This window comes from Cynocephalus volans, chromosome 18 (assembly GCF_027409185.1).
Source record: "Cynocephalus volans isolate mCynVol1 chromosome 18, mCynVol1.pri, whole genome shotgun sequence".
Taxonomy (NCBI): Eukaryota; Metazoa; Chordata; class Mammalia; order Dermoptera; family Cynocephalidae; genus Cynocephalus; species Cynocephalus volans.
Window position 1 is genome coordinate 14,925,707 of NC_084477.1, and position 15,117 is coordinate 14,940,823.

The 15,117-nt window shown below is 46.6% G+C and overlaps 1 protein-coding gene across 5 annotated transcripts; it reads right to left on the bottom strand.

Moving 5' to 3' along the window:
- Window positions 1–1,419: 1,419 nt before the first annotated feature.
- Window positions 1,420–12,902, bottom strand: LOC134366389 (cytochrome c oxidase assembly factor 6 homolog). 5 transcript variants are annotated; one of them, XM_063082724.1, is made up of 3 exons: window positions 12,425–12,875; window positions 11,861–12,053; window positions 1,420–1,773 (listed from the first exon to the last, which is right to left on the bottom strand). In XM_063082724.1, exons 2-3 carry the CDS (start codon window positions 12,002–12,004, stop codon window positions 1,678–1,680), a joined length of 240 nt encoding a protein of 79 aa, XP_062938794.1. In that variant the 5' UTR covers window positions 12,005–12,053; window positions 12,425–12,875; the 3' UTR covers window positions 1,420–1,677. The 5 variants fall into 5 exon arrangements, with proteins under 5 accessions (XP_062938794.1, XP_062938790.1, XP_062938792.1 ...); XM_063082720.1 differs by lacking the exon at window positions 1,420–1,773 and adding an exon at window positions 6,736–7,413 and having other exon boundaries at window positions 12,425–12,902; XM_063082722.1 differs by lacking the exons at window positions 1,420–1,773; window positions 12,425–12,875 and adding exons at window positions 6,736–7,413; window positions 12,270–12,417.
- Window positions 12,903–15,117: the final 2,215 nt, after the last annotated feature.

The following is a 15,117-nucleotide window of genomic DNA, read 5'->3' on the forward strand; positions in this document are numbered from 1 at the left end:
AGTGTTTCATATACTGCCTTTGCACAGAGAGATCAGGCAGTGGTTAGAAACAGTCTCTCTCCTGACCACTATACACCTGAACCCAAAGGACTTGAATTACTCCTGTGTATGTTATCAAAACTGAGATTGAAACCTGGGTGTTGATTTACTGTTTCTGTTCTTTTGATTTTCTGTTTGATATTTAGATGACTTCATTATTTAACGGTAAACATTTATTAACATCCAGCAATGAACTTCAATTATTTCCAGATCCTTTTTAATGTTTAAGTTTCAGAGTCCATTGCCCCTACATATTTCCAGGAGCCAGTCCAGGATACGACACTGCATTTAGTCACCATGTTCCTTTAGTCTCCTCCCATCTCTGACAGATTCTCAGTCTTTTCTGTATAAGTACCGCGCGCTAACCGATTGCGCCACTGGAGCTCCTTCTCAGTCTTTTCTGACCTGGACACTTTCAAAGAGCACTGGCCAGGTGTCTCGTACGTGTCCCATAATTTGGGTTTGTCTGGTGTTTTCTCATTTGACTAAAGCTAGGGTTTTAGGGAGGAGTACCACACCAGTGAGGCGCCTTCTTGTCGCACATGTACATGGCACTGCTATCAGCAGGCCTGCACCTCAATCGTTTGGTGGAGGAGGCATTTGCCACAATCTTCTCTAAGTCGCGAACTTTCCCTTTCCACTGTCTGTAAACAGCAAATGTCACTAAGCCCAGCCCACACTCAAGGTAGGGAAAGTAAACTCCCTCTTGGAGGGAGAAGTGTCAGAGAATCTGGGGTACCTGGTAGGACCACCACAGTAATTAACAATTTGGGGGAGGTTCCTGGAGGCTGTGCACATACATTGCTTCTCCTGAAATCTGCCCACACATTTTAGCATCCATCAGTAGATACTGCCTGTGGCTGTCACCATGGCAGTGTTCTGATGGTGATATTCTGCATTTCCCTCATTTCGTCTACATTTATTAGTTGGAATTCTGCTGTAAAGAAGACTTGTTCCTCATTCCATCATCTTTATATTTTTAGCACTTCCTTTTTTGGCACTACACAATGCCCCAGGTTCATTCCTACCTTAGTCTGGAATTGGACATTTCTCCAAGGAGCCACTTTTACTTCTTCCTTCCAAATCTGTGTGCTTTTTATTTCTCTTTGTCTTGTTGAACTAGCTAGGAATCCGTTCACTGTCTCATCATGAAATATGATTTTAGCTGAAGGCAGGATTTTTTTATAGATGGCTTTTATTGTTTTATGTGTATATTTTAAGTTCGGTCTTCCTCCTCCAACCTCATTTGTAGTTCCTGTATTGAAATGCTAACTCACAGGAACAATAAAAGTCAACTTACTTATTTCAATTTCTGTCTATGTCTATTATAAATATTTGCCTACAACCCAACCTCTAATCCAAAAATACAGGGAAAAAAAGCACGTTTTATGATTGACTTTAATTTTTTTAAAATATAGATTTCTTACTAAGTTAAAACTAATAAGCACATTTGATACCATTTTATTTTGTTCTTCACAGCTTGAATGTTCCCTGGTCTGTTACTTGATCATTTTAGTTATTAAGTGTTGTACCCAGGGAAGAAGTACTGATGAATCAGACCACTACTGCCCCGTACGCAAGGGAGCGTTTCTGAACGTCCAGAAAGAACAGTCTCTTTTTGAAAAGTTTAGGAACAGCCTAGGATTTTGCAGTTGGTTTTGAAGGCTGGAATTCTCCTGCTTCAAATTTTTCTTTGAATTTTAAGTAGTCTCTTCTTTTATCAAAATATTTTATCTGTTGAGAAAAAAAGGTTTGAAATAAGAGCAAGTTATGCAGCTGAGATGAGCAAAAGCACAGATGTAAATGTAACAGGCTATTCAATGTGAACTGCACAAGTAGCTAATTTGTTACTCCTGTTCTAGAACCACTTTGAATGGATCAGGGCACTGGAGAGTAAATCTCTGAGGAGGGCAACCCTTTTGGGCTACAGGTCCTGTTGAGAATCTGAATAGGCCAGGAACCTTCTCGAGAACAGACCTGTGCACACATGTGAGGCTTGTGGCAGGTTCACAGTCCACAGAGCTCTCAGGGCAGAAGACTTCAGATTTAAAGACCCTGGACCGGTTTTCTTTTCTCTCAGTTCAATACATTTTACAATTTATCAGCCATGACATTTTTATTATGTCTGTCTCATCCAGAAACATACATTTAAGGAGTCAGACACATAGTTTAAAATTATATTTATGAACTATGCATAGGTAAATTGATGATAAAATTTTGGTAAATTAAAGATTTCATTTTAATATTTTTATTTTTATCCTCCTCTGTCCATAGGGAATCTGAAGAATCTTGAAGCCCATATCCTGATATAGTAAAATCATAAAAATAGAAAATCAACAACAAGGAAAGCACACTTGTGCCAACCACAAAACTGTCACTGTGTCTGTGTCTGCACTGCTTTGCAGACAAGGCAAAGGCAGAACACCACCCATTTTTATCGTCAGACTGGAAAACACTAGTTCTTTTCTTAAAAGCCTTTCTTAGGATTTACTTCTTTTATATTTCACAGTGGGGCTTGTAAGTAACCATTAGCTTGCACTGGGAATGCAAAAATCTGCCCTGCCCTGTATCAAGCTTGGGTTAACAGCCACAGATAAAGGGAGCTGCAAAGGAAACATTTCTCCCACGGATGAACTACATCCACTGAGTGTCCTAGTTCTTTGACTGTCTACTGCTTTCTTATTTACTGAGAAATCTTATTCTCTAAAATTATACACTATCAGGAATTTGCTCTCTGAAGTTATATCAGTAAGAATGACATATCTTACTTTCGCCTAGAGGATCTAAGGTACGTGACACAGAGGAGCCACTTTGATCTCCAACAGAGACGCAGGACTTCAAATGAGGGACTTCTGAGTGTGACATTTGATATTAACTTTGTAGAAAGAAAACACGACTGAGTCCACTTCTTGGTCCAGAGCTGATGATGACCTGTTTATACACAGCTCTGCTCTGTGGCTCTCAAAACACCACTTCATTTAAATTTGACCTAAACTCCATCCTTCCTTTAAATCCCACAACAACTCTCCTTTCCTTTGTTTAGGGAGATGCCCACAGTTCCTCTGGTGTGTGGTCCCCCTGGTTACAACAGTCATAACTCTGACATTCATAAATCAGACTAGATTGATCCTGGTGGTCTTAGGCTGATTGGGTAGGATGGATATGACATAAAGGATACTGAATGAAGAAGTGGACAACGTCCCTAATGTTTTTGTGGCAGATGAAGAGACTTTTGCACCTCCTGTCACGTCTCCAGCTGCCTAACAGACAACTCTGTTCAGAGGTCCCACTGACACTGCAGACCAACCTGTCCAGAATTTAGCTGCCCTGACCACACGTCTCCTCCTCTGGTCCCCATTTCACTGAGTGCATTGCTGCCCGCCCAGAGGTGCCCCTGCCCCACCTCACCATCGCAGGCCCTCCCTGCATCTCACCTGGGCTGTTCTAAGTGCTCTCTGCCTGGTTTCTGTACTTCCAGGTTAATCCATCTGTCTCTGCTGCTGCAGTATAACCTTTCTGAATCCCAGATCTGATCGGGTCATTTGCTTGTTGAAACATCTTTCAAGATATCCCTATCAGCTTCAAACAAGGCCATTCATGCTTAATCCCCGCCTGTGTGTCCATCCTCTCTGAATTTACCAGTCCCTGCAATGCTGGCCCTCCGGAGCTGCCCTGTCCCCTGAACAGGCCACTCTGTGTGCATCTCGCTCCCACCCTTTGTGTGTCCACGCACTCTACCTGGAAAGCTCTCCTCCCGAGCCTCCACCCCCACTTTTGAAGAGACTAACCATGAAAGACCCTCAACACTGACCCCTTCTCTGCATGGCTAACAGGTCAACAAGCACTGAGAGAAGTGCTGTGCATGTACACGCTAGTGCCCGCCGAACTGTGAAGTGACCCGGGACCCTCATGTGAATGCCAAAACGTGGAATTTCTGAGACGTTTCAAAGGCTTACAGGAAAAAGAGTATCTGAAATTGACATTAGGGTCAGATATCTTGGATACTTGGTTGCTCTGTGTGGAAGACTGTTGGATGATGCTAGAATGATGCACCCACTCCCTGCTCCTCAGTTACTGATGGAGTTTGGATGTGTTGTCCCCTCCAAAACTCGTGGAAATTTGATCTCCAATGTGGCAGTGTTGGAAACTGATTGAGTCATGGGGCGGATCCCTCATGAATAGATTAATGCTCTCCCTGGGAGAGGAGGGGTAGTGAATGAGTTCTAGCTCTTTTAGTTCCAGTGAGAGCTTGCTGTTTATAGGACCCTGGCCCCTCTTCTTTCGCTCTCTTGCTTCCTCTCTCGCCATGTGACCTGTTTGTACCCACCAGCTGCCTGCCACTTTTCTGCCATGAGTAGCAGACTGAGGCCCGTGCCAGATGCAGCTGTCCCAGAATCATAAGCCAAATAAACCTCTTGTTTATAAATTATCCAGTCTCAGGTAATTCTGTTACAGCAACACAAAACAGACTAAAACAGAAAATTGGTACCGAGGACTGGGGTGTTGCTAAACAAATACCTGAAAATGTGGATGGAGCTTTGGAACTGGGTAATGGGCAAAGGTTGGAGGAGTTTACAGGACTTAGAAGAAGACAGAAAGACGAGGGAAAGTTTGGAATGTCTTAGAGACTTATGTGGTGGTGAGCAGAATGCTGATAGAAATGTGGACAGTAAAGGCCATGCGGATGATGAGATCTCAGACAGAAATGAGGAACTTATTGGGAATTGGGGCAAAGATCACACTTGCTGTGCTATAGCAAGGAATTTGGCTGCATTGTGTCCATGCCCTTGGACTTTGTGGAAGGTGGGACTTAAGAATTGTGAACCAGAGCATTTGGCAAAAGAAATTTCTAAGCAGCAAAGCATTAAGGATGCTGCATGGCTACTTCTAACAGCCTACTCTGAGTTATGGCAACAAAGGCATAACAAAGTCAGAATTTAAAAGGGAAGCAGAGTGTAAAGATGTGGAAAGTTTGCATCCTAGCCATGCGGTAAAGAAGCGGAGAGCCAGATCCAGAGAACAATGCAAGGGTGAAGCAGATAAACTGGTTGCTAAAGACATTATCTTGGCAGTGAGGCAGCCAGATGCTACTAGTTGTGGCAATGAGAGGAAAGCCCTGTGTGCATTTCAGAAGTCTTTGGAAGGGTGCCCCACCCATCACAGGCCCTGAGGCCTAGAAGGACTCAGTTGTCCTGGAGGACAGACCTGGGGCACAGGTGCCCTCAGGATCCTGCTCACTGCATCCCAGCTGCTCCAGCTGGAGTGGCCCCAAGTGTGGTTTGTGCAGCAGCCATGGAGAGTAGAGGCCCGAAACCTCGGTGGCATCCACATTGTCTTAAGTCTGCAGGCCAGGCAGGATGTGAGAGCAGTGGCGGCATGGCAGCCTCCACCCAGATTACAGAGGGTGTATGGAAAAGCCTGGAGGCTCAGGCAGAGACCTGCTGCAGGGGCGGAGCCACCGCAGAGACCATCTACTGGAGCAATGCTGAGCAGGAAAGTGGAGTCAGAGCCCCCACAGAGAGCCCCCACCAGGGAAATGTCTAGAACAGCCAATGCAGCAGGGCTGCTGCCAGGACCCCAGAACTTCGGGGCCACTGGTAACGTGCAACACAGGCCTGGAAAAGCTTCAGGCACCATTGCTGCCCACTGGGCTGCACCTGGTAGAGCTGTGGAAGTGAGGTTGCCCAAGGCTTTGGCGGCCCAGATGCCCAATTGTGCCCAGGATACAGGACTTGGAGTCAAAGAGCCTTATTTTGGAGTTTCAGACATAATGTCTGCCCTGCTGGGTTTCAGACTTGTTTGGGGCCTGTTTTTCTTTTCTTCTGGCCTATTCCTCCCTTTTGGAATGGGAATGTGTACCCAATGTCTGTTCCGCCATTGTATCTTGGCAGTAGATAAATTTGGTTTTGACTTTTACAGGTTCACAGCTGTAAGGACTTTTGCTTTTGGTCTCAGATGAGACTTTGGACTTTTAAGTTGGGGCTGGAGAAAGCCAAGACTTTTGGGACTGTTGGGATAGAATGATTGTATTTTGTAATGTGAGAGTGACATGAGTTTTTGGGGTCGAGGGGCAGAATGATGGAGTTTGAATGTGTTGTCCCCTCCAAAACTCGTGGAAATTTGATCTCCAATGTAGCAGTGTTGGAAACTGATTTGAGTCATGGGGGTGGATCCCTCATGAATGGATCAATGCTCTCCCTGGGGGAGGGGGGATTAATGAGTGAGTTCTTGCTCTGTTAGTTCCCATGAGAGCTTGCTGTATATAGACCCTGACACATCGTCTTTCGCCCTCTTGCTTCCTGTCGCCATGTGATCTGCTTGTACCCGCCAGCTCCCTGCCACTTTTCCACCATGAGTAGAAGCAGCCTGAGGCCCGTGCCAGATGCAGCTGTCCCAGAATCATGAGCCAAATAAACCTTTCTTCTTTATAAATTACCCAATCTCAGGTAATTTTGTTATAGCACACAACGGACTAAAAACAGTTATGAACCATAACTGAGGAGAGTTAAATAGGGTCATTATCCTCACAGACCACACTGGCAACTGCTGTAAGACAGCTATGCACTTGCCGGGGGACAGGAGTTGGTTTTTATGACAGCTGACATACTAGTTGTATGGCATATTTATCATGTAATGAATTTCTATTTTTAGTGTTTTAGGATAGAAGTATTCATTGTAAATTGCTATTTTGTGGTTCTATTTTTATCTTTATTCTTTGGCTGTGACTTCAGCTAAGTAAAAGACAAAACTTTGGAATCAGAGACCTGCATTCCAGTCCCTTCTCTACTACTCTGCTGGTTGGCTGATCTTGGACAAAGTATTTCCCCTGTCTGAGCCTTAGTTCCTCCTGTGTAGAACGTGCAAGCGCAGCTTCAGAGTGACTGAAAGGCAGCAGCTCACGCAGAACGCACCCAACCACACTTCCATGCCTCGCGCTCTCTCCCGCCTCTGGGAAACCGTTCCAGCTTCATTCTACGGCAGTGGGGTAGGACTTCAACACAGAAGCACTTGAGAAGACGCACAGGTGGACGTGCGGAGCTGACACTGAGGGGCGGGCCGAGAGAGAGCTCAGCAGTGCGGGAGAGGCCGGTGGCACGTGGGCAGGGCTGTCACTGGGCAGCTGCAGGGGTCCACGAGGACGCCTCGCTGGGTGCCGCCCGCCTCGCTGGGTGCTGCCCTCTCCCTTCCTTGTTGGTGCCGTCAACTCTGCAGCACACTGTCATCTTCTCCACCGTCCTCACGTCTGAGCTCTTGGGTGATTTCGGTATCCGTGTGGTGATCCTTCCAACACGGTGGGCTCTCAGTCCCTTGACTGCTTAATGATCTTGTCCTCCAACTGACCCTGCCCCCAGGATCAAAGGCTGGGCCTTGTCCCTACAACAGATGCAACCCTTCCACAGTCCCAGCCCCATTCTCCAACATCTACCTCTGAACCTTCCCTCTCGGACCTGATGCCAGCAACCCACGCGCCCCTCAGCCTTTCTGCGGGATGTCACCTCTCCATGGCCTCTCCACCCTCCTAACTCCTGGACTCGGCTCTCCTGCGGCTCCCTGCAGCATTCAGAGCACAGCCACCTCCCTGGCCTCCCATCTCCTCTCCAAGCCTAACTTCTACTCTCTCCCTACTGTTCCTTGAGCCCGTCAGGCCTCTCCCACTGCAGGGCTGTGGGACGTGGTGCTCTACTCACCTGGAACCCTCTTTACCACGTACCTGCAGGTCTGCTCCCTAACCTTTCTCATATCTTTGCAAAAACAGCTTCTCAAGGAAGCCTTTCTTGACCACCCTGTTTAAACTTGCAAACCTACTCCCAAGCTCCCCACCCCGGCCCCCGGTATGATTTTCCATCGTGTCATACACACCAGTAAACATCCTTTTAATTTCACTTCTTGTCTCTCCCCCACCAGGATGCATGCTACGTGACGGCTGAGCACCTGGTCTGTTTTTTCCTTGTTTGTTTGTTTCTCCAGCACATAGTAAGTGCTCAATAAGTATCTGTGGAATGGCTGAATGAACAGGATATGGACTAAAAAAAGGACAGGGGACTGAAGTCTGATTCTAGTAGGGCAATCACTATATTTGGGAGACTTCTTCCTATACCATCATTTCATTATTAAAATGGGCAGGTTATGTGTTCTTAGACTTTTAGGAAATGTTTTTACAGAACATGTAAATATATGTGGCTTTTCTTGTCACCAGGACACTTAGCCTCCAGTCTAGCTCCAATAACTGTGATACTCGCCTGGACAGACAAGTGTGTTAACTGACTGTGGACATGGCCATTCCTCTCCTCTGCCCCTTGGCAGAGAGGCCTCCATTCCGCTCTGCAGTTTCATGGGTGAGTGTTATAGGAGCAGGCCCCATGTGGGGGCCATGGGGACCACGTGCTGCCTGTGGTTGGACAGGCAGGTGTAATGGCCAACCCTGGGGCTCTGTCCACATTCCCCCACAAACCTGTATACCCCTTCCCCAGCTGCTAATACTGGATGGCAGCCCCCTTCTCCAGAGAGCTGCCCTCAGCCAAAGCCAAGCAACTGACAGGCACAGAAGCCATGAACTGTGGTGCAGTTCATGCCCTGGAGCTTCCAGAGGGATCGGACCAAAGCTTGCTGGCAGCTGAGCCCACAGCCCTGCCTCAACTTACTTCCCTCCTGAGAACGCTCCTTCAGTCGCTGAAGCAGTCAAGGCTGACGCCCAGGTCCCTGGTCCTACGCTGATGCTCATGCCTTTCACCGAGGCTGGGAGCATGTGAGGAGAGGCCGGCTGGGTGCATGCAGAGGTTCTGGAGATGCAGATTTGGGCACTGCCATGGGCTCGATGTTTGTCGTCCCAAATCCGCATGCTGAAGCCCTCACCCCCACTGTGATGGTATTTGGAGGAGGGGGCTTTGGGAGGTGATTAGGTTTAGATGAGGTCCTGCGCATGAAGACCTACTAATCTTATAGGATTAGTGTTCTTATAAGAAGAGGAAGAGACTGGAGCTCACTCTGTCTCTGCTATGTAAAGACTCAGTAAGAAGGTGGTCTCTGAAAGCCAGGAGGGTCGTCACAAGAACCTGTCCATGCTGGCACCCTGATCTCGGACTTCTAACCTCCTGAACTGTAAGAAATAAATTTCTGTCGTTTAAGCCACTCAGTTTAAGGTATTTTGTTATGGCAGCCTGCGCTAAGACAGGCATTAACACATCGGTTGCTACTTAAAGCCTATGGCTGCAGACAGATTGCCTCAGGAGAGTGACTAGCAGAGAAGGGAGCTCTACAGTACACTGCGCTGAGCAGACAGCATCCCAAAGAGCAGTGGCTACTAGACAGGAAAGAAGGAACCAGATGAATGAACTGTAAAGGGACCCAAGGAGAGAGGGCTTGTGTATTAAATGACTTGAATTATGACTAAGTTTCTAGAACATGGGACTTGTGCAAGCTGTCTTCAGGCATCCTCTTCTTGTATGGTAGGCATGGGAAGAAGTAGGCGGGGTCTGGAACCAGGCTCTGTGCCGACAAGTGACTTCATTTCAATGTGCCTGTGTGCTTGTCTGCAAAACTGGCTGAGAGAGTGAGGTCGGGGATAAAGGAGAGAGAAGACGCATTTCAGGCACTTAGAACACATTCTGGCATGGAAGATGTACTTGGTAAATGTCAGCTATGACCAGGACATAGTGACCCAGAGTGAGGGCAGGTCCTCGCGACATGGCACCCAGCCTGAGTGGGAGGCACACAATAAAGGACCAACTAGCTGGCCGTAAAGCCCTTTCTGACGCAGAGACTAGAAGCGGCCCTGGAAATCGGGTATGGGAGGGTCTATTAGCCGTTAGGCTGGGGAACAAGTGGTGGGTCTCGGAGGGGAGAAGGTAAAGTGGGGCTGAAGTGTGATGACCCAAAGGGGCCAGGATGGTGGTTTCCAGTCACGGTGATCCCCCAGAGTCACGTGTGGGCCTGAATCCTGTAAAGAAGCTTGGGCTCTATTTCTAGAAATTCATTGGACCTGAGGTGAGGTCTAGGACATAGTTTTTTAAAAAAATGTCCACACTATTCTGATGTGCACCTGAGTGGAAAATCACAACTAGGCTGTCAAAAGGTCTTATGGTGACAAGGTCCTCCTGGGAAGATGCGGGGTAGGGTGGAGCCTGCCAACACTCAGGTCGCAACTCACCTAAAGCAGCCGGCTCTTCATCACCCGCACTGACCCCACACCTAACCCCACCCTGTGCTCAGCGACCCCGGGGCCAGAGAAAGGGGACCAAGATGGCCCAGGAGGGGAAAGCACAGGCAGAGGTATCAAGGTCCCAAAGGATTCCTGTCTCATGTCAGTGCCAACTCCAACATTTCCACCTACTGCTTATACCAGGAGTCACTCTCAATGCATCTAACAGGAAAGCTGCGGATGTGAAACATTTCCTGCTGAAACCGTCTTCTAGTTCAATTGTAAAGCCCCACATTCATCGGTTTGAATGTCGTGTTACGCATTCAGTCTTCACGACAATCCCACGGGATGTGTGGCACCATGCTGTCTCACAGATGAAGAGTTCACCTGCAGCTGTGCTGGCTGCATTCATCCCAGCTCAGCCCACCAATGTGACCTTCACCCTCCTTCAAAGCCTCAGGCTACGCATGTAAACACGAGGGGTGAGAAGGTCAGGACCCTAAAACCACTTGTCTCTACAATGATGTGTTCTCAAGCTGTATGTTACGCTTTGGAGCAGCACTACATAGTGAAAAAGCACAGCCAACTCAGGTGCCAGTCTCACAACAGCCAGGGGACCTGACTTAGATGACACTTCTGTCACAAACTGAGCAACACTGAGCAGGTTATTTCAATGCTCCGAGCTTCAGCTGCCTCATCGGGAATTTGAGAATAACACTATCCACCTCAAAAGGACTTAGGATGGTCAAGCACTTAGCAACGACTACCCTCAATAACGTGAGCTCCCGTTTCCAGTCCCTCATACAAGGACAGGCACAACAGAGAACGAATCCCCATCAGGGTCAAAGAATCCACATAAACCTCTTCTTTCTTCTACTTACGAACTCCTTTCTTTATATTTTGGGTGTACGACTGTATGATTTTGGGTGAGCAACTGGCAATGCTTTATTTCTGATAGTAGCTCTAGCTAATGTTTGCCAGCGCCTGCCCAACATTGGATACTGCCCCTTCAGAAGATCCAAGAGAAGTCTACCAGTGAAGTGGGCTGGAATTTTGGGGTCGTTGTCCCTATGTTTGTTTTGGTTTTCAATGACCTTTAATGTGTCAGGTGACATTCTCCAATGGTCCGCCTGATGTAAGAACATAAAACGAGCCTGGACTACTGCTGTGCATTGAGTGAATTATGTCCCCCAAACTCCACCTATTAGAAGCTTAATCTCCACTGTAACTGTTGAGGGTGGGAAACCCTATTATGGTAATTGAAAGGTGGGGCCTTGAAGAGGTGATAAGATTGTGAGGATCATGCCCCAGTGAATGGATTAATCCATTGATGATTTAATGGTGGTCACAAGCATGGTTACGATGGCTTTAAAAGGAGAGTGCAAGAGAAGCTCTCTTTCAAGCCACCACCAAAGAAGGCCCTCACCAGATGTGTTCCCTGGACTCTGGACTTCCCAACCTCCGAAACTGTAAGCAATAAATTTCATTTTCCTGTAAATTGCCCAGTTCCCGGTATTTTGTTATAAGCAACAGAAACGGACTCATACAACTACCAGACAGCGTTTTCTCTGCTCCTTAAAGAAACCGTGGATGGACATGCCTCGGACGGCGCTGGCTTCCTAGCCTGCCACTCACACCCCGAGCCCCAGACAGAGAACAGAAGCCCCTCAGAGCGCGACTTACCCACTGCTGGGGACAACTGGACTCAAACGAGCTTCTCAGCTTCCTGCACCGAGCCGCATCCTCCGTGTTCTCGTCGAGGCACTTCCAGTACTCGTCCCGGGCTCCCCAGCAAGCCTGCCGCTCCCTCATAGACGGGGCTGCCATTCCGGGGACCAAGCTGCTGGCCGGATGGCGTCTGACACCAACAACCGACCTGCAAGTGGAAGAGACTGTCATCCCCTCTGCCCCTGCCACGCCATTTCTTCTCTAAAGTTTCACTTTGGCATTTTAATGATGCTCCTGAAACCAACCGGTTCCCAGTTAACGACACTGCGGGAGCTCAAGGACCCCGCGTTAAACGGCGGCTCCCGGGTCCCTTTACCGTGTCCAGCCCGTGTCCCCCGCGTCACCCCGTCCTGCACCAGGGCACCTGCGGCCCGGGGAGGGCAAGGGCCTCCACCTCCCGGCGCCGGCGGGAGAAAGGGTCACGCGGCCTGGGAACCCGCGGAGGAGGGCGCGGCAGGGTGGCCTCCCCGGCTCGGGCTCCGATGGCGTAGACCCCGCCACGCGCCAAAGGGAACTCACGCGACGAAATCGCCGGGCCTCTATGACCCCTATGGGCTTCCGTTCGCTCTTCCGGGAGGGGCGGGACTTCCGGCCCCGTGTGGTTACACGTCCGGGTGACTTCCGGCCTGCGGGGTCAAGGCGCGGGCGGAGCTCCCTGCGTGGGGAGGCGCGGGGTTCGTGGGGTCAGAGCGGCCGTGGCCTTAGTAACGACCTGACCCCTCTCTCCCCGCAGCTTCCCACAACCCGAGGAGCTGTGCCCCTTTCGTGAATCCGGATTTCTCCACTGATCGCGTCGAGCGCCGCTCGGAAGGCTCCTGCAGCTCCAGCAGTTGACAGCTCTGCGTTCGGTGCTGGGGTCCGATCCTTTCCAAACGCAGCCGCGCGGATCTTGCAGGGCGGCTGCGTGAAGCTAAGTACCGCCAGGCATACGCTGTACAGTATGGGAAGCGTCCCCGCAGTAGTCACGGGACTCTGAGGTGGCTTGCTTCAACCTTGCCAGAGCCACCCACTGCTCTTACTCAGTGTCATCGAGGTCACTTTATATAATGACAGTGTCTTGTAAGTGTGACTAATGGGATATAGAAGGGTTGGAAGGAAAGAGTCGGATGACTTCTTCTGAGTCAAAAAGATATTTAAGATTTAAAATTCATATCCACTTAATGATAAATATATATGAAACATACAAAGTGAAACTTGACAGAATTACAAAGGAAAAAACACATAGCCCTACTGGGTAAATTTTAACAGGCCTTTCTCAGTAACTGGTCAACAAAGAACTGCAAAAACATGTCCATGTGACCTGTAGACAAAGAAAGTCAGTGGCAATGAGAAAATATTTTGAACCAAACAATAGAATACAATAACAACACCTGTGGAATGGAGCTAAAGCAGTACTTAGAGGGACGTGGAGAGCCATCAGTAAGTGTATTGCAAAAGAGGCTGAAAGATCTTGAACTAAAACATGCTTTTTCGAGAAGTTATAAAAAGGCAAGCAAGATAAGATTAAAGAAAGTAGAAGGAGAGAAATCATGTTAAGAGCAAAAATGAATGAAATGGGTAATAAAAGCATGATTGCCAACACCAGCACACCTCTTTCCTACCCCACAATCAATAACATCAAATCGGAAGCTTGAAATCGCCCACGATGGGAATATTCACTCTATGGAAATGAGCAAACAAGGCAGGGTTTGGTTTGGTTTATTTTGGAGTCAATTCACTAGCGCACTGCTGTGTACAATAGATTGAAAAAAACCCAGAAGTTGATTTTTTGGTAGGAACTAATAAAATTGACAAACATCTGAGAGTATTGAACAATAAAAGGAGAGACATTAACAACCTATATCAGTGATGGAAACTATAGATACTATAGACATCAAAGAGTTTAGAGGACCTTTTAATAATAATAAAAAGTTTAGAGGCTCTTACAATTTAATGCAAATAAAATTTAGATGAATGTACAAATTTCAAGAAAAACAAGTAACTCAAGAGTAGAGAATATAAAAGTCCTAAACCACTAAATAATTTGAATCAGTCATAAAGAATCTTCATGCACACAAATTCCAACTACATGGCTTCCCCCAGTAAATTCCTCCAAACTTAGAAGTAATTTCATTCTTACTGCATAAAGCTACCATAACTTTTGTAGTAATTACAAAATGCACAAGCATCTGAAACACCAAACTGGAACTTATTTGGTGACTTAAAGTGACATGAGTCTCTTTATAGTTATTATTTATATATCACTTAGATGACTGCATGTTTTGCTGTAAACATATTAATCTATTCGAGTATGGGTACTATTTCAGTTCTTGTTGAGAATGTCATACAGTATATTTGGTATGTTCCCATAGTATCTTTCCAATATCCAGAAAAGTCTGTATTCTAAAGACCAGGCTCCGAGGATTTCAGATAAATTATGTGGACCTGTAGCAGAAAATATCTTTATGACTTTGGGGTCGAGAAGAATTTTTTTTTTTTTTTAGCCATAAAGGAAAAGATGGGTAAGTTCAACTACATAAAGACAATGGGCTTTTATTTACCAAACAATACCATAAACTGAGTAGAAAAGACAAGTCATAATGTAGGAGAAGTTTGCAAAACACATAATAAAAAATTAGTACCTGGAATATATAAAGAAAACCTAATAAATAATAAAAATTAGACAACCTAATTTTAAAAATGGTTTTTGCAAAAGGCTTAAGTAGTAGGCACATCACCAAAGAGGAAATGCAAATGACCAATGTAGGTAAATACCAACACCCTCATTAGTAACCACAGAAATAAGCATGAAAATCACAATGCAATAGTATTAGACACCCACGAGATCAAAGAATAATTTCAAAGACTGACAGAAACAAGTTTTAACAAGAATGAATCAAGGAGAATCCTCATGTACCGAGTGGTGGTGGTATAAATTGATGCAATCACTTGGGAACCAGTGTGGCATTATCTAGTAAAATGAAAGATACACATTCACTATGACCCAGCAGTTCTACAGAATCTCTTGCACGTATGCGTTATTTGTAATAGCTAAAACCAGCATGCAACCCAAGCTTATATCAACAATAGAATAAATTATGGTATAGTCATATTTTGAAAAATGATACAGCAATGAAAAGGAACAGACTGTCATCATTTACAATAATCTGATGAATGGCAATATTGAGTGAAAGAAGTCAACCAAAAAACAGTGTGTTTTCACGTATGCAAAG